Here is an 18,766-nt window from a genome sequence, read left to right on the forward strand (position 1 = left end):
CAATTTGCATATTCAAGTTATTTTTTGTTTTTGTATTCAGTTTACAATTTGTATTTCAAAACGTACTCAACAATTATTCAGAAATTCTTGTTTTCTTGTTGTAGATTTAAGCTAGTGAGTTGGGTTTAGTGACTAAATTGAACAAAAATATTCTAGAGAAATAATTGCTTACCAACAAAGTGTTAATTAATATTAATTGTTAACTCTAAGCAAAATAATGTATATAAATATATATATGCATAAATAAGTTTGCTTTTATTTAATGCTAACACGCTTTGCGTTGCCTAAAAACCTGTTCATGGCGCACTCGGCGAACCGTTTTCATATTCAAAAACTATTCTTTTGCCTCAGTCTCGCTGGCATCAGCATCGGCAGCCGCTGTTGCAATTTCAGTCTCCAACACATTCGTTGCAGTCGTTGGGTTAACAGCATCAGTATCCACATCAACATCCATATCGGCTTCCACATCAGCTTCACCCTCCGCATCGGTATCAGTCGATGGCAAGTCTTCGTGCAGCGCGCGGCGCACTAAATGCTGGTTATCTGCAGGTTAAATATAAAATGCATTATTAGACAGGCAGTTAACAAGAGCATAAACTGTATGGTTAGTCACCAAATTCTTCATCCTCATCGTCGGATGAATCGCTTTCGGTGCTGTCATTGCCTTGCAATGCCGATTTCGGCGTCTGTGGATGCCCTGCGTTAAGGGATAGGCGTGGCGCCACGGGTCTCTCCTTGCGTGCCGGATTAAGTACACCACAGAAGGCGCAATGAAATGTTGTATACTCATATTCCTCCAGGGGTAGCATGCCTAAAATCAAACGTAATATTGAATTGCAGTCAAGCGCAAAGAGCCGCATCTCACCATTATGCCGATGGCACTGCTTGCATATCATGCCAAAGCGATTCTGCGGACTGTCGCCCACAATGAAGTCCACAATGCGATCCAATGCGCTGCGTGAGCTCTCATCGACCACGGGGAAGGGCGTGCGTCTACGCAGCTCCTGCTCAGCACGCAGCTGCGGCGTTGATAACAATTGCATTTGCGACGACATGACGCTGCTATTTATATTGTTGTTCAAATTGCGATAGACGCTCGTATAGGGGGGCGCCAACATGCGCTGTTGCTGCTGCTGCTGATGTGCGACTGCAGCTACGGGCTGCGGCGTGCGCTGCAGCGAAGATGCGTTCAAGCGATTCAGATTGTTGCTGCTCGGGCTGCTACGCGCTGTGGTGGACAGCTGATTGCTGCTGATGCGATTATGTTGCTTATCGCCAAAGCGCTCAAGAAGATTCACTGCCACCTGCCAAAATGATAATGATTATAATTAATGATGGTGATTACAGCCCTGAAAACATATTCTAAGCCGAACCAATCTAAACCAGGTTTTGACTCAGATCTAGAACTAAATCAATAGCCACAAAAACATACCAATTGAACCCAGAACGGAAGCAAGTCGTTTTTAAAAATGAATTCGCTTAATCTAAAAACTTCTGATGGAAATTTAGTTTTAAAGCATAAATAACTTGGGTTTAATTATTGGATTTATCTAATCATATGTGGCATATGCCCAATTTGAAGTTCTATGTGAAAAAATCCATAAAATCTCTAGCCAAATTAAAACTTGAATAAATTAATTCAAATGTTACAAATAATTGACAAAATCTTCATTCAAGGATGCGTAAGTCCGGGTACACAGACGCTGCCCTATTAATTATTTCCTGGACAACGTACCTTGTAGGTCTCTTTGTCCATGACCTGCTCCAATATCTTGTTTTTCTTCTGCTTCAGCTGGGCCAGCTTATCGCCATTTTTGTTGAGCTTGCGCTGAAAATACCACGTAAACATTTGACGCAAGACAACAATGCTGAAAAACAATAACAAAAATCAATTGTTAAACTAGCAGCTTTCGGTGCAATGAGATCATCGTTCGACTGGCACTGGCTTTGTTTTTGTTGGATTACTCACAGCACTGGGAACAAGAGCAGCGGCACCAAGTACATGATGCGCTCCTGCATTGTTGGCGGGAAATAGAAGAAATACCAAAGCGCAAAGCCAACGATATATGCGCCAATTGTGAAGCCAACAAAGTTGCTAACAAAGCGCCTTTTGCGCTCCTGCGTATTGATCACATATTTCTCTAGATCTTGTATCTGCACCTGCAGTCCCTCCAGAACAGCAGTTGTAGATTTTTCCTTCTATAATTAGAAATGCGTACGTATGTAAATGTTTTTTTATGCATATGTAGTGCATATATGTGCTCATCGGCGCCCTCGGCGTCACTCAGTGGCTGGTTAGTGGCAATTGCAATTAGAAACGTGATATTGCACTTACCCGAAATTTCGATAGAACAAACCCCATTTTATTTATTTTTAGTATAAGTTGTATTAAATTAAATGACGCCTACTTAAATTTAAAAAATGTAAATATTAACTAATTTCGTGCCGTGACCCTGCTCCCCGTTGGGCTTGTTGATGCTGACTCGATATATCGATAGGGCTGAAAAGGTCATGCGATATTTTTGGTATCGCATATCGATAGATGTGAAACGAAACATTTTATTTGATTTTCTACTTTTATTGTGTACTTTGAAGTGATTTGACCGATTAGTAGGCAATTATGTACAATTTGAAACTATTTTGGAACATTATTTTGTAAATTTGTCGCCTAAAAACACTTGTCGATTATTTTTGCAGCCCTGCGGGCATCACAACAGCTGGGTTACAGTTGCGCATTTTACAAAAGTTAAACAGTTTATTGCACACGAAATAAGAGATTATTTTCTGTGATAACTACCCGTTTGTATCTAAGACGCACATGAGCTGATTTCCCTGTCTGCACTTAAGACTGAAAACAAAGAAAACTTGCATTTTTGTTGGCGAGTTCTTGTCTGTGTGGGAGTTGTTGCGGAACAAAGTAAAACACGAAAGACGAAGATTAAACCAGCAGCTGCAGCATTTGGAGTGGAAATATAATAGTTTAAACATGGCCAAAATTATTTCTCAAGAGACTTTCGACGATGTTGTCCAGGAGAATGTGGTGGATTTCTCCATGAGCCCCTCAGAGGCCAAGGAGGAGACTATAAAACAATTTGAAGCACAGGTGCGTATTTGTATGCGTCATCCAATTAGATTGTCTGAGTCGAATGTGTCTTGTTAACCTCAGGGCATCAACCTGGCCAACATTATCAAAGATTTGGCTATCAATGCGGAAACGGGCAAGCCTGTTATTAACGAAACGGTTGACAAATTAACAACTCACATTAACCAAGGAGGCAAGGATGAGCAGCAGCTTTTGGAACTGCTTGCTGTCCTGGATCTGGAGTGCCAAAAGTCGCTGGCACATCGTGTGCTCGCAGGCAAGAACGGTGCACACAATGTGCTTACAAAACTGCTCGACCAGGCGCTGACCGCCGAGACGCTGCCAACGACGCTGGTGTGCAAATGCCTGCAGGCTGTGAACAGTCTGACCCACAAGCAGCCCGATATATTCGATGGCGAGGCGTTGGCCGTTGTGCTTAAGCTACTGGCACTTAAGGATCAGCAGGATATCGTTTGTCTGACGCTGCAGTGGCTACAGAAAACGTGCGTCATGCACGAAATGAATCGTCAGAAGATTTTGAGCACCAACGCGCTGAAGCTATTGAAGCCGCTGTTAACCAGGGACAGTCCACGCGTGCTGCGCGAACTGACAGCAGTTCTGAGGTTTCTAGTGCTGGACGATGACATACGTGTGGAGTTTGGCTGTGCACATGAGCATGCGCGCCAGATAGCCAGCGAAATGCTGCTGGATCTCGTAGAGCTGTTGCCCGCCTACGAGGATGCCAATGTGCTGGCGGATTTGCTGCTCACCATCGGCACGCTGGCCGTGCGCCAGGAGCTGTGCCTAGTCATTGACGAAGCCGGCGGCCTGAAGCACATCTTCCATATTATGAGTGAGAATCTGAAAGCGGAGCGCTTAAACTGCGAGGCCTTAAAACTTTTACGCGCACTCGCCGGCCATGATGCTGTCAAGGCGCACATAGTGCAGCAGGGCGTAGCGCCCATTATTAAGGAGCTGCTGGACACGCATCAATCCAATGAGAACATTGTGACTGCCGCCTTTGCCTGCATAACAACGCTCACGCTGCGCGTCAAGGAGAACAGCGCCGCCTTCTTTGATACGGGCATTGCCGAGGTGATGGTCGAGGCGCTGCGCATGCATCCCAAGCACAAAATACTTCAACGCAACGGCGCCTGGGCCATACGTAATATGGTTTCACGTTCGCGCAATCAATGCGAAACATGGCTATCCTATGGCGTTGAGGATTTACTCAATGCGGCCATGGTGGACCATCCGTCGGTGGCGCAGGACATTAAGGCGGCGCTGCGCGATCTCGGCTGCAATGTGCAGCTGCGCGAGGAATGGACCGGCACGGCGGAAAAGAAAATTGCCGCATAAACGGCGACGTGGACCATACATTTTTACTTTTGTATTCACTGCTAACTTATTTCCATACACACACAAACACACAAACTAATGCAACGGCACAATATTCGGAAGCTCACACAAGGTTCTCATCTATAAATTCATCTATATATTATGCTAACAAACTATAATTCGAAACTGAGGCAGTCTTGGCTTATAACAACAATTCGCACTGGCTACTTGGTTAGCTTAATGTTGCGCAGCGTGCCCGCTTTGAGCCGAATATTAACTGTCCTAGACATCGATGGCTGACTGTTCGCTGGTCTAGCTGATGCTGCCTGCTGCTCCTCCTCCACTGCACGCTGCGCAAATGGATCTATCTTCTCCGAACCGCCCATGCCATTGAACGCAAAATTGGCGCTCATTGGGGCAGCCGAATTGGAGCCGCCCAGCAGCAGACGTGGCTTCTTGAAAATTGAGTACTGCAGGCGAATAGAAGATGCCAATCAGTGAGTAGAACACAATTATATCTATATGCACTTGTATTACCTTTTCGCTAAGATCACTGTGGGTTTTGCGTATAACGCCTGTTGCCATGCTTATGCCAGCGCCGCTTTTAATGGGCGATATTTTGGTTATGCCCATATCTGGCGGTTTTAGCAGATGTGCCAAGCCCACGCTGCTAGACTTGATGTTCAGGTAGGGTGATGTAGATTCTTCTATGCGCTTTATGTTCTGTTTCTGTAATATGCAAACGTAGTTGCAGTGTGCATATATTGTATTTTCTATTACTTTACATACGGTTGTTGGCGAGATGGTGCTGCGTCGCTCCTCGCGCTTCAGTGCCACAATGTTGGTGTTCAGGCCCAACGAGTTGCTGGATGCGTCCAAGTCAATTGGCTGACTTTGCAGGGATTTAAGCTGTTTGGAATGTAGTCGCAACATTTAGGTAGTTTCTTGTACATTTTGCACGTTGGCTAGCTTACCTTCTCTTGCGTGCGGTAGAGATCGCTCTCCAGATGTGATATTTTCTCCTCCAGGTTGCTGCAAGGGCAAAGATTAACAATTGTTGTTGTTTTTTACGATTCTACGTAGAGCTTCGATTTTCTGTCTCTCACCGCTTCGAGTCCAGCTCTCTGCGCAAATCATTCTGCACCAGCTTAAGCACATTGCGCAGCTCCGTCTTTTTGGTCTCGCACTGGCGCAGCTCACGCTTCAGCGTGGACACCCAATTGGCCAGCACATGCGGATTGGCTTCGTTCTTCAGCAGACGCTCAGCATCCGCGGCACCGGCCGACAGTATGGCTGAAACGCCTTCCATTGTGTGTATTTGTTGTTTAAGACTTTTGTTTTCCTTGCGCAGCTCATCAACGACGCGTGCATCATTTTTAAGTATACTTATTTGCTCCACATAGCCGCAGATTACGAAATCTTTCTTTTGTAGCTTCTGCTCAAGGCCGGCAATTGTTTTGCTGCAATAGAGAGGGGTTCCTTAGACATTTCATTGGGTTGGATGACATTTGAACCTACAGGCACTTTTTCTGCGTGTCCTTTAGATCTTTCATTTGCTGTTCAATTTTGTTATGTTCCTGCTCCTTCATTTTCATGGCCAGATTCGCATTGTCCAGCTGTTCCTGCAGAGAACCCACGTCGATGCGACTCACGTCCAAATTGGCCAGATTGAAGTAGACACGCCATATGTTGCGTGTGGTGCACTTGTTGCGGCACTGTGGACACGTTTTTGAACTGTAATTTGCCTTTAAAATATATATTTGTTGTTTTTAAAGACGACGCCAGCTTACCGCTCCAGCCATTGCATGAGGCAGTTGTGATGAAACATGTGTCCGCAGGTGGTAACGTAAACATCATCCGAATGGCTAAACAGTTCGGCGCATATAACACAATTTAAATTCAACATGCTTAAGAAACAAACTACATGTGATAACAAAAAATATGTGAATAACCAAGAACCTAATACACAGCTTGTTAAAGGTTTTCGCGCGGCTTTATCAAAAATCAGCTGTTGCGTGCAGCCAACTTCAAGTCAGCTCAAATTTGCGCACAGCCAACTTCAAGTGAGCTCATATTTTCGCGCAGCCAACTTTATGGGGGTCGAGCAAGGTCAAGACAATTCAAAGCCTGCTTTTAGGCATAAGGCCACACTTTTGGGTTTGTGTCTTGGCTGGCGTGTCCGTTACGCAGATTTAAAAACAATTTAAAATTTGTTGCATGAAAGTTCAATTTTTATTTTAATTTGCAGCCAATGAAATTTACAGTAATTTTAGTATAGTATTTGTTGCTTATTTTTGTTGCAGTTTAAAGTTAGATATATTTGTTATGTATACCAGGCAATAATTCCTACCAAATGCGCGCCAATTTGTTTAATAACCAAATTATGTAAACAAAATAAGGAAAATTATCGATTTTACTCTATGCAATTTTGTAATAAGTGTAGGTGTTACGAATTATTACTTGATATAGAACAATTAATGTCACCTTTAAACTGCATAACTATTGATAGTTTTTCTTGGGTTTATTTTGTTATTGATATCTAGTTTAGTTAGACATAGATCGGTAAATTCTTAAAAAGCTATTTAAAGATTTCCTTTTGATTTTATTTGTTTTCTTTTTTTTTTTTTTTTTTAAATAGTTTGTTTATTAGTTAGGGTAGTAAAACATTTGATTTCAATTGTGATATTGTTTTTATGTTCACTTAACTCGAGCTTTTTAACTAGCATAGGTTTTAAGTATATTGAGTTTTTACTTGAAGTTTGTTATTTAGTTTAATTTTTTTTATTTATTTTTTTTTAATTACGTTTTACCCATTTTTCCCGAAAGTAGTTTGCTTTTCAATAATACACGTGGCTTGTTGCTGACTTTTTACATACATTTACCACAATTTGTTGCACCCTTAAGCAATTAATTGTTAATTATTCATTTAATTTATTTAATATGTCATATTCAAAGAAATCCATGACATTTGCTACCAGCTTGCTTGGCATTAAAAATACAACAGTTGTTGTATTTTCTCTTGTTTGTTTTTTGTTTTTTTTTTTACATGTAATTTAACTAGAATTTGCTTTAACAATAGGTTTAAATTGCATTTAAACATTTACATTTACAATTAAATTATTTATATGCATTATACAATGGGCTATTATGCTAATAGCCATACAATAGTTAACAAATGTTTTAGTTTTTACTTAAATTCTAATTGATTTTATACACACTTAACATAACTCTCTAGTGGGCTTTGCTATATCGTATATATACATATAGATATAGATTCAGTATGCTCGGGTTCAGTTATAACGATTCCAAAATGCCCTATGCCAAGCTTTATTAACCATATTTTTAGCATATTTCAATTTATTTATTTAGTTCTAAAATGTACACGAATCGAAAGTTATTTCCATAGTTTTTTTTTCGGAAGTTAATTTCGTTAGAAATTGTTTTGTTGCTTATTTGCTAAATATAATTATAGTTATTCATTAACTAATTCATAACAATTTCGTATTTTGATTACACAGTTTGTTCAACTTTCCTTTTTTCTTGAACACAAGCCAAAGTAAAAAAAAAACAGTTTCCAACAATATATTGGCCTAATTACAATCTTAATTCTTTGTTCCTTAAAGGTCTTAATTATTTGCATAATTTAACTTTGAATTTTAAACACATTTAGCTCAACTTATTTACACTTACATTGTATTTAGATTTATTTATATATTTTGTATTTATATTTATTTATTTAAAAGTAATCTGGTTCGCTGCCTTCCAGCTATTATATCATTCTTGGTATACATTCTTCTTGTGAGTGGTGGTGTTCTACGTCTTCTTCTTATTCTTCTCTTTCTTCATATCCATCTTCTTGTATTCTCTTTCTTCTTTTTTTTGAACGAAGAGGCAAATTTTCTCGTCATCTTAGCAGAAACGCCTGAAAAATAGTTGTTGGTTGCACAAATCTCATTAGTTAGAAATTAATACTCTTCTTATTATAGGCTATTATAATTTTGTGATGAATTATGTAACGCTTGGAAGTATGTGTATAAATATTCTATATATCTATAAATATATTCGGTATATATATTCTTTACATAAGTTCTACATATTCTTCATTAGAAGACAAGTCCATACACCCAAAGCAAGGCTCTCAGTCGTAAAGTTTTTCATAATAATCTTTGCATAGATCGCGTTTCTTTCCATTGCAGGCAGTACAAAGGTCGGTATAGGCCGGATCGAACAACTATATCATATAGTTGTTACAGGAAAAATACATTATTTTGTATTTCAAATAATCTTAAACAAATTTGGCTTATAACCAAAATCTTAATAGCATCGAATTGATACATTGATAAGAGGAAAAATCGGTTGTAAAATATATATTGATATGGAAAAGTTTAAACAAGTAAGAGGTTCTAGTCGGGAGCTCCCAACTAGGGGATACCCTGAACCCTCTTCTTCCAACATCAAATGCATATATATATTCTATTTTAGAAGCTATATGTCAAGTTTGGTGACTCTAGCTCTTAATATTTACCAAAATTGCCCAAAAAACAAAAAACAACTCGATCTGTGCAGGCACTAGGAGCACCTACATCTAGAATTTCTCTCTAGCTCTTATAGGTTCTGAGATCCTTGCGTTCATACATACGAACAGACGGACAGACAAACAGACGGACTAGCTAGATCGCCTCGGCTATTGGTGCTGATCAAGAATATATATACTTTATCGGGTCGGAGATGCTTCATTCTGTTACATACATTTGGATTTTGCACAAATACAATATACCTTTACACCCATTTTTAATTGGTTCAGGGTATAAAAATCTTTTGAGATTATCTGCAAAACCATAATAAAAATTTCTAAAAAGTGTATTCAATCTTCGGCATGCCCAAGCTTCTACTTAGCTCTATCCTTTTATTCGGGCATTCAAAACTTCCGCTAATGCAAAACAGAAATTTCTGCAAATTAATGTTACTTAATTAAACTTTTTGGCAAACGCGCGAATGGAACAGCCTTAACTGCTGCCACGGGCAGCTGCCTCGAAGCTGGCCGACTGCTGAAATGCAAATGGTTAACTCTAGCACAAGGTCTGGCCTGACCGGGCGGGTGGCTGGCACGCTTTGAAGATAAGCCTATGCCGATGTGCGGCATAATTCGAATGGCCCTTTCGGCGCCCCATTAGACGTTATCCGTTATCCGCAATGCAATGGCCAACTGATTTTAAACGGTTTTCGCATGCAGATGACAGCACTGATAAGGGGGGGAGTGGGTTGTGTGGGCTGATAAAACTTTCACAATGACCCACAGAATTTTGAGTGGAATGCGACGAAACTTTGCCCGTGTTTCATGGCTAACAAATTGTTTCAAGCGGTGCAAGCCATAGAAAACTGGCAACAAAGCGTTGCCAATTCGAAGCTGCGAGTGTCTGTATGTGTGTGCGTGTGTGTGTGCGAGTGTCTGTATGTGTGTGTGCCAGCGGCTGTTTCCCATGGCCAGCGTGTCGTGTGTTTTGTGAAATTGGGCGCCCAAAGCGAAGACGACGACGTTGACAACGAAATTCAAAACACTTTGAACACTGCAGCAGCAGCAACAGCAACTACTGCAGCAGCAGCAACAGCAATAGCTGCAGCAGCAGCAACTACTTCAGCAACTGCTCAAACAAATGCTAAGCAATATCAATTTCGGTATGGAGCATTGCAAATTGAAACTTGTGAGCGCGAAATTGAAAAAAATATATTAAAGAAAAATAACTGCAAGAGATGGAAAGAAATTGCAATTGCAATTGCAATTGCATTTGCAATTGCCAAAGCGGCATCAATTTCCCTTAGCTTGTTCAATAATAATTTGCAGTTAAATACAAATGTTTTTCCCCTTTACATAATACATTTTCACACACACGCACACACTTACCTTCGCCTCTTCGCATGCACTATCTAGAGTTTCCCGCTGCGATAATGCACCGGTCGGTGGCCGCCAAAGAGTATGCGCTTGAAGGCCTGTCGGAACTCGGGGCTGAATATCGTATAGATGACCTGTAATTACAAAGAAGTTTATCGTAAGTTTCCCCATTCAAAACATAAGCATAGTCGAGAGCTTATATTAAAATAATTAAATTATACAAATACAAAAGCTATTTAGTTTATGACAAATGAATTTGGATTGAATTCGTTTTTTGCCGAAAACTATCAGAAACTATCAGAAAGAAAAGCTAGATTCGCAGCACTGTTAAGCATGCAACTGCATAAAGAGCGGGTGCGAAACTTGCATTTTAAATTTGTTAAAAAATATTTTTAATTTAAATAGCTCGTTTTATAGATAAATTCAATAATTATATGCTTCGAATTAGCAAAGCTGGAGCTGACAAAAAAAAAATAGCTAGATTTTCGTATTTTACACTTCAAAATTGTCAGAACAAAAATCCAACTCTTTACTTAAAGCTAAAACTTTAGTGAATTAAGCTAAACTGTTTATACTCTCAAGCTGTAAGGTCTGCAAAATTATACATTTGCGACCCTTGCACTTTAGTGAAAGCTTAGAATTCAGCTAAATTGGCAGCACTGTTGTCTGTTAGAAATAACAGAATTTCGCACTAAAAAAAAGCCAAAACTGTACGAAAAAGGCCAAATAGCTAAACTATTGAAAACTGTTAAGCCTTAAGGCCTGAAACCATATTATATTATCGCTCTTTGTACTTTTCAAAAAGCCAAAACTTAAATGCAAACAGCTAAATTGACGAATCTGTTAAGCAGTGTGGCTTGAAATGAGCTTAAAAAAAACTAAAACTTGCGCCATTAACAACACTGTCAAGTAGTGTAGTGCTGACTGTAAAATGTAAATTGGACGAAGCTTGCGTATAAAACATAAATTTGACAAGTATAAATAGGCGGACTATCGATATGCAAGTTGGCTTCGATAATGCCGATAAACGAGACAAGTTTTACAACAATCTGGCAACTCTGACACTGCTCGATAGCTCTCTTTCAAATAGACAAGCTCAAGCTAGGAGCTGACAACGCGCACAGAAAATAATACAGAAACTGCGAGTAAGTTGCAATAGATGAAATGAAAGTAAATTTAATAAATGAACACAAATAAATCATAATTTAGCATTATGAGCGCCGCAGATAACAATGAGAAGCCAACAACCAGCAACGCAGCCGCAGCTTCAGCCACGGGCGCTGGCATGGATCGTAAGCGCTTCAATGTCAAGAAATGGAACGGGGTCGCACTATGGTCCTGGGACATTGTCGTTGACAACTGCGCCATTTGTCGCAATCACATTATGGATCCGTGCATCCAGTGCCAGGCGAATCAGTCGAGCAACAGCGGCATCGAGTGCACCGTCGCCTGGGGCTCCTGCAATCATGCCTTCCACTTCCACTGCATATCGCATTGGCTGAAGACACGTCCCGTCTGTCCGCTGGACAATCTCGAGTGGAACTTTGAGAAATATGGTCGCTAGTGTGCTTTGTAATGTGCCCCCAAATGAGTGAAATGATAATATAAGTGTATATATCTTACCGGATTTAGCGTGGAATTAAAGTAGCCCAGCCAGAGGAAGAGGGAGGCGACGCTGTCGCTGATTTGGCAGGCGGCACAGAGCGGCATCGTCAGTGCCATCACAAAAAATGGCAGCCAGCAGACGACAAAGGCGCCGGTGATGATGGCCAATGTTTTGGCCGCTTTCCTTTCCCGTTTCGCCTCCAGCGTCTCCTTGCGCTTGTTTACCTTCTGCATGGGATTTGCTATGCTGGACAACTGCTGCTGCTGCTGCGGCGGCGGCGCAGGGTGTGGATGATGTCCCGGCTGATGATGATGCTGCTGCTGCTGCTGCTGCTGTTTGGTGCGCGGTTCGGGTGTTACCGCACCGGAGGCATTTGCCGAATTGCTGCACAACGGATGCGCCTGGTTACAGCTAGTCAATGTGCTCGTCTTTGCTGTCATCGGTCCGGCGGCGGCGGCAACCCCTTGCGTTGCAATGGCTGGCGATGTTGGTGTTTGCGGCGATATTGCTGATATCGATGTAATTGTTGTGGCATTCGATGTGCTGGCGCCAGCGCCTCCGCCGCCACCGCCGCCGCTGCTGCCACCAATTTGAACAGTTTTTTGTAGCTGCTGCATTTGTTCCAACTGCTGTTGCAGCTGCGGATCCTCGAGCACTTCAACAGCGGCGCCACCATTTCCATTGGCCTTGCCCAGCGGCGTTGTTGCTGCTGCTGATGTTGCGGTTGCGGTTGCCACTGCCTCATCCCCATCCTCCTCCCGCTGCTGCTCATTCTGCTGCTGCTCATTGTTATGCTCCTGCTCCGCCTCGCTGTCCGCTTCCGTTACATTTGCTGGCTGAGCTCCAGCTGCTGCTGCTGCTGGTGCTTTCTGTTGCTTGGCGCTGCTGCTGCTGCTGCTGGCGTGCTGCTGATTGGCCAGCGCCACCAGGTGCGAGACGGTGGCTATTTGGTTGCCCGATGTGCTGGGCACCTGAAAATAAGAGCATGTTTCATTCGGTTAGTGTCTGCCAATTGGTTTTGAACCACTTCGAGGTGGGCATTCCTATTTATTCGTTGACTAGAATCAAACAAACCAAGTCAATTGCCCCACAAATCGTGAAATCGACCCAAACCTTCAAAGGGGGTTTGTTAAAAGTTACCCAAAGCACAAAAACCTTTTGGAATAACTTGTATCTATCTTACCATACTTTGCAGCTGCCAATTTCAGTTGGAGTTCAAATTAAGTCCGCAAATTTTATGTGAAAATAAATATCTTAACAATGTTTTTAGTTAAGCGCGCAATTTCAAATCAAAACATTCGAACACCCTTGTAGAGGGTATTAGTAATGTGTAAAGCATAGAAGACTTATTCATGGGAAACTTTTCTAACCACATATTGTATATATATATATATATATATATATATATATATATATATATATATATATATATATATATATATATATATATATATATATATATATATATATATATATATATATATATATACTTATCGGCATCAACAGTCGAGTTGATATAATCATATAATCAATCGTCTTTCCGTTGCAAACTGTTCGTATGTTGAAATTGGCCTAACCTTATTAATATCATACTTCCATATTATAAAGCTCTATACGAGTGAAATAAGTTGTCCTATAGAAAACTATTCTGTTTATCAGCATCATTATTCTCACATTATATTTAATCTTCGGTGTGTGGAATAAAGCCGTAATTTCTCGCTTTGTCAAATATTCAAATCAAAGGCGGGCTTCAAGAATGCGCAAAAGGCATTGAATTGGTTCGCAGCGTGCATCGATCCAGTTATTTCTTTTTTGTGGCTTGCTGTTCTGCTTAGCAGTCAATTTCATTTTCCAAATTAGCATTTCAAATCTGTGCTCGGCACACACACACACACATAAATCACAAACTCGAATTGCATTCATAAATTTATTTAGTGCTGTATACCCTACCCCTTCTGCTCCCCCACCTCAGACCCACACAACGTGCCCCCGCCACGCCCACTGGCTCGTCAATTTTCATGGGCTTTTTATGCCACACAGTTGTGTGGTTATAAATTTTCCAAATAAATAAAATTGCTGGGCAAATATTTATTTACGTTAAGCTCGTTGCGCCGCAACCCCCCGCCAAGGCTCAGTTTTGGCCACGCCCATGCTATTAACCCACTATCCAGCAGGCGGCAGGCAGGCAGTCGTTGGCTGGCGGCACTTGGTCAAAAAGGGCTACAACAATTTGTCGAGACTTGAGCAGAGGCTGCTAACGGCATGTCCTAGGCACTAAAATTCATATAATCACCTGTAATTTGAGCCAGCAGTGTCCATGTCCATGGCCACATTATGTGCAGAAGCGTAAAGTGCTAAAATCAACTTTTATGTGTTATAAATTTCGTCTACCCCGCCTCGCTCTATACGAAGGACGTACGAGTAACTGCACAGGTGGCGCGCGCGTTTCTTTTGCTAGAGATGGGACGAGCAACGATGCGTGTTGCGATATCGGTTGCGTGTTGATAACTAATTCAACAGTTCGATAACTGATCGATTAGTATTGACAATTTTAAATGATCTTAAAGAAATGTGCTTATACTGGTAAAGATTTGATCACAAAGTGAGTTTTGCTCAGACTTAAGATAAAGTTTCCTCATATCAGAAAGTTTATATCACAAGCCGATAACTTATGTGCTCGATTTTTATCGAAGTGAAAATTTGCTGTGTAAAGCTTCTTTCTTTCAGTTTATTACTGCTCGTTGAGTATCGAAAGGGAAAATTTGCAATTATCCTTATGAAATGTGCTTAGCTTTTAAATAAAGCTGTCGAAGAAATGTACGCAGATCCTTGGTAAAGTAAGCTTATATAAGGAAGTTTAATGCAAAATTCCAAAAGCTCTCAATTCTCAATTTCGCAAGGAGAAACTTCACAATATTCATTTTATTGCTGTGTTAAATGCATATCTATATGCTGGGCGAAGATAGGTTATAAATATTTGCAAGATTTTAGCCGATAACTTCTAATGATAGCTTAATGCCGAATATCTTAAATATTCTTCAAAGCCAGAATCTGTTTAAAGATTCTTTAAGGTTGTTAGCTAAATCATTTCCTAGTAGTATTTCAATGTCCGACTAAACCAAACATGGATTTCGCCGAATTCACTGGTTTAAAAGGCTTAAAATATGTGTCCCTCTTTTCTTTGTAATAAGAGGAAGCTTGTGAAGCCCGGAAACTCGCACAGATATCTCTCGTCTCTAATTTCGACTTGGTCTCTTTTTGGGAGCCTGCAGACAATTAATGGGCCGCACGGATACGGCGCCAAATGAATTTTATGACTTTGATTCCATAATATATTGCTGGTTGTTATAAGCGTGTAATTGATGCGGTGCCTTTTTCAAGCGCAAAACAACAGCAACAACATCAGAAAAAACATTCAAATTTGTGGCGCAACATGAGAAATGCATTTTCAATTTGCCAACAATGAAGAGAGAGCGAGAGAGACAGAGAGAGAGAAAGAGAGGGAAACACACTGGCCATGTCAGTAAAGAGATATACGTATAAAATTCAATGGCCATTGGCCAAATTGTACATTTTCACACAAAGGAAGCGAGAAGCAGCATATGTAACCTAAGCTATGGCCATTGTCATTGGCAATTGTCCGTTGTGTGCGTTGTCGGACGGAGCACAAACAAATGTTGCAGCAGAGCTCGATTTCGTTTTGGTTTCATTTCGATTCGATACGATTTCTTCTTTGACTGTGAACAGAAGCATTTTTAATGTTGCCGCACGTAAAGCAAATCAAAGCAACTGCAAAACGGGCGGCAAATCCAAATGCGAAACGTATTTTCACATTTACAGTCCGCAACAATGCGAATAATGAGGGCGCGTTCCATTGGCTTCGACCACGTTGTGACATGGGGGCATGGGGCATGTTAAATATGACAACAGTTGGGGAACAGTTGAAAAGTTGCTGCTAAAACTCGAAGATTACGCATACGCCGCATGGGTCAGCTGCAAGTTTTTGCCCGGCAACTTTTAATTTGAAATAGACTGCTGCGTGAACGGGTGGGTGGGGCATTGCGAACACGCCAAAAACCAGAAGCCAGAAACCAAAAGCCCTAAACCAAAAACAAACTCAACTATAAGCCGAAGAAGTGAGCCAAAGTGTAACAAATACACCACACACACGCCCAGCTAATATTTTATTTATGTGCATTGACCACCCCTACTTCTCCAGCGCACACTTTGACTTACTTGCCGCAGCCTTCTCCCTACTTGGCTTGCATTTAAGTGAAGTGTATATTTGTTTCAATTAATTTTGCAGGCACCACTTGCGCCTGCATTGACTTATTGTTTTTGTTTCCAATTTGTTTCAGTGAGTGTATTTTTAATAGCCGCGTGCAGGGCTTATTAGCTTTGCCAGGCGCTTTGCGGGCTTTTGCAAGGGCTTAAGCATTTTCTAAAACTAAAAGCGTAAATGATACATCATGTTTGAGCTCTAAAACTATTTCACAATACAATATTGCAAGTAGATATTTACAATTGACAACTTTATAGTTAACTGACACTTGTTGAGAACTGAACAAGAGTAGAAGAGCTAGAAGCCAGTGTTGTGTAGTAAACACAAGTAGTTTGCTTTCAAAAGCACACGAGAGCCTTCAATGAGCTTCAGTGTTTGCATAACAAGCTTCAAAAATACTTTGGAGTATTTATTAAAAGCGTTTTTATTTACAAAGGAACTTTGATTAAGGCTAAAGCTTAAAGCTACTCATATTAATGAGTTTAACTAAGTACTTAACACTGCTTTAGTCCTACAAACAAATATAATTTCTTTTTAATTTTTTTAAAACTTTCAACACTCACTTTTATTGTCAAATTCGGACTTCTCGTCGCCGTTTCAGCTGGTGTCATTTTGAAGAACTACGAATTGCAATTATTTCTTTAATTTTAAATGCAGTCTGGTTTTTGATTCGTGTTCAATTAAATGCATTCCCAGTTGTATTAAAATGCAATTTGTTTTTGATAAATTGCCGTTTTATCGTCTTGGGCTTTTTGAGTATTCATGTATGTATATATATATATATATATTTATATATATATATACATATATATATATATAAGCTGCGGTGCAGCACAGTTTTGTGCTAACGAGCTCCTTTAGTTTTGATACCGTGTGCTTTAAAGGGTGTTATAAGGGTATATTGTTGCTGTAAAGAAATGTATGCCTGTCAAAGCAGCAGAAAGCACCTACGTCCGCATAAAGCAGATATAGTCATCGATTTAGGTCTATTCAACTTTCTGTCCATCTGATCTCGTTCATCTAGGAAACTAGTAAGATTGGAATTTGACGTATATTTGTCGTATACCATACGCAAAATGAGTTTCTCAATTTAAATCGATATTTTCTCCTCTTCTCTCTGTAGAATCGATTAATATCGATATTTTAAAATAACTTAATAAGCCAAACCTGTTTCTTATAGACCCTATCTTTCGTATCTCCCTTGTCCATCGTATCTCTCGTATCTCGTATTTCTCGTACATCTTGGATTGTGTCTTCCGTGTGTATCGTATCTCTCGTATGTATCGTATCCCTCGTATCTTGCGTATCTCGCGTATCTATCGTATCTCGAATCTTTTGTATCTTATGGGCAATGTGAAAGAAAAAGCACAGCCTTGTTTGCATTTTGTGTGTGTGTGCGTGTGTATTTATGTGTATCTATGTACAACAGAATGCAAGAATGTTTTTATCGCCAGCTCAACATTTCTTTCAGGGTATTTAATTGTCGGGCATGCTCGACTAAAGAAGTGCTGCTTTTTCTGTATATTTTTATATTTTTATTTTTGTTGTTGCTGTTTTGTTTGTTTTAGCTCATGCGTTTGGCTCTTGCCTATATATTAAGCAAAACTACTATGATAAATTTATATATTTGCTTGTGGCTAAGCTTGTGTGTGGTGTGTGTGTTTATTTATTTGGCTGTCCACTTATTTGGCGCACACACTGAGGAGCCTGGCCCAAGTAAATATTTAATCTGCGTGCGTGTGTGTGTGCGTGTTTGCTGGCCAGCAAAGGCAAATACGAGACGCAGTTGGTTTCTCTCAGTTATTAGGGGCAAACGAATGGAAACGAAAGCTGTTAGCCATAAGCCATCAACATATTTTCTTCAATTACTCAAGCGTATTGAGTGCCTTGTTAGGCCACGTTTTCAGCTCCTGTTGCTGTTGCTGCTGCAGAGCTTTGTTTTCATTTGACTGAAACTGAGATGCTTTGCATGGTGCTGGCTGGTGCTGGCGACTCGGACTCAGACTCCGTCGTATCCTTGTCACAGAGCTTACATTTGACTTAGCTATTACTTAACCTGCACAAATCGTTGCGACCTTTGGCCGCTCGACTTTTGGCCACCTTGTGGCGATGCCAAACCAAACGTTCAAGCAATTTATTTTGGCTTGACTCTTTTATGGTTTCGTATTGCTTCGATTTTCGTGCCTTTTCCTTTATGCGTTATTATTGAATGTGTGTGTGCGCTTCTCGCTGCTTATTTTTTAGCCATAAAAAAATAAGCTAAATTGAAGTACATAAAAACTGCCTGCTAAATACAAATTTGGGCTGCCAATAAACACACAACAAAAAAAAAAAAAACAAGCTTTTCGGCCTGCATTTTATCGCCCACATTTGTGTCGTGTGTGGGTAATTTGCAGGCTTTGGACTTAGATGCCGGCTTGTATATGCTTATGGCGTATTAATAAACACAATCTATATGCATTTTGGGCTGCAATAAAAACCCAAATGCGCTTGTCTTTCTTTCTTTTTTCTGTTTGTTGTAATTTTTGGGCTGTTGAAACACGCGGCGTATACGTGACAACCTTTATG

The 18,766-nt window shown here is 40.5% G+C and overlaps 5 protein-coding genes across 6 annotated transcripts in view; 2 read left to right on the forward strand and 3 right to left on the reverse strand.

Annotated features, from left to right (window-relative positions):
* Window positions 1-59: 59 nt before the first annotated feature.
* LOC115760957 (endoplasmic reticulum junction formation protein lunapark-A) lies at window positions 60-2,433 on the reverse strand. The gene is made up of 6 exons (XM_030702546.1): window positions 2,336-2,433; window positions 1,970-2,199; window positions 1,736-1,868; window positions 866-1,304; window positions 614-811; window positions 60-543 (listed from the first exon to the last, which is right to left on the reverse strand). The coding sequence occupies exons 1-6, from the start codon at window positions 2,360-2,362 to the stop codon at window positions 335-337; spliced, it is 1,236 nt and encodes a 411-aa protein (XP_030558406.1). The 5' UTR covers window positions 2,363-2,433; the 3' UTR covers window positions 60-334.
* A 171-nt stretch (window positions 2,434-2,604) lies between these two features.
* LOC115760955 (armadillo repeat-containing protein 6 homolog) lies at window positions 2,605-4,599 on the forward strand. The gene is made up of 2 exons (XM_030702543.1): window positions 2,605-3,103; window positions 3,167-4,599. Exons 1-2 carry the CDS (start codon window positions 2,987-2,989, stop codon window positions 4,439-4,441), a joined length of 1,392 nt encoding a protein of 463 aa, XP_030558403.1. The 5' UTR covers window positions 2,605-2,986; the 3' UTR covers window positions 4,442-4,599.
* Window positions 4,600-4,621: 22 nt separating this feature from the next.
* LOC115760956 (E3 ubiquitin-protein ligase TRAIP) lies at window positions 4,622-7,848 on the reverse strand. Of its 2 annotated transcripts, XM_030702545.1 has the most exons (8): window positions 7,224-7,848; window positions 6,211-6,285; window positions 5,939-6,154; window positions 5,527-5,880; window positions 5,395-5,452; window positions 5,210-5,329; window positions 4,958-5,149; window positions 4,622-4,890 (listed from the first exon to the last, which is right to left on the reverse strand). In XM_030702545.1, exons 1-8 carry the CDS (start codon window positions 7,232-7,234, stop codon window positions 4,645-4,647), a joined length of 1,272 nt encoding a protein of 423 aa, XP_030558405.1. In that variant the 5' UTR covers window positions 7,235-7,848; the 3' UTR covers window positions 4,622-4,644. The 2 variants fall into 2 exon arrangements, with proteins under 2 accessions (XP_030558405.1, XP_030558404.1); XM_030702544.1 differs by lacking the exon at window positions 7,224-7,848 and having other exon boundaries at window positions 6,211-6,391.
* Window positions 7,849-8,131: 283 nt separating this feature from the next.
* Window positions 8,132-18,766, reverse strand: part of LOC115760954 (5-hydroxytryptamine receptor 2A) — a 40,240-nt gene continuing 29,605 nt past the window's right edge. Inside the window, exons 8-10 of the mRNA XM_030702542.1 lie at window positions 11,934-12,887; window positions 10,323-10,444; window positions 8,132-8,342 (exon numbers count right to left, since the gene is read on the reverse strand). Of these exons, the coding sequence (XP_030558402.1) occupies window positions 10,346-10,444; window positions 11,934-12,887 (1,053 nt within the window). The 3' untranslated portion in view covers window positions 8,132-8,342; window positions 10,323-10,345. The remainder of the gene's footprint in view (window positions 8,343-10,322; window positions 10,445-11,933; window positions 12,888-18,766) is intronic.
* Window positions 11,359-11,932, forward strand: LOC115760963 (RING-box protein 1-like). Its single transcript, XM_030702555.1, has 2 exons — window positions 11,359-11,455; window positions 11,520-11,932. The coding sequence occupies exon 2, from the start codon at window positions 11,524-11,526 to the stop codon at window positions 11,872-11,874; it is 351 nt and encodes a 116-aa protein (XP_030558415.1). The 5' UTR covers window positions 11,359-11,455; window positions 11,520-11,523; the 3' UTR covers window positions 11,875-11,932.

This window comes from Drosophila novamexicana, unplaced genomic scaffold, assembly GCF_003285875.2.
Source record: "Drosophila novamexicana strain 15010-1031.04,08,12 unplaced genomic scaffold, DnovRS2.1 tig00000462-arrow-pilon, whole genome shotgun sequence".
In the NCBI taxonomy this organism is placed as follows: domain Eukaryota; kingdom Metazoa; phylum Arthropoda; class Insecta; order Diptera; family Drosophilidae; genus Drosophila; species Drosophila novamexicana.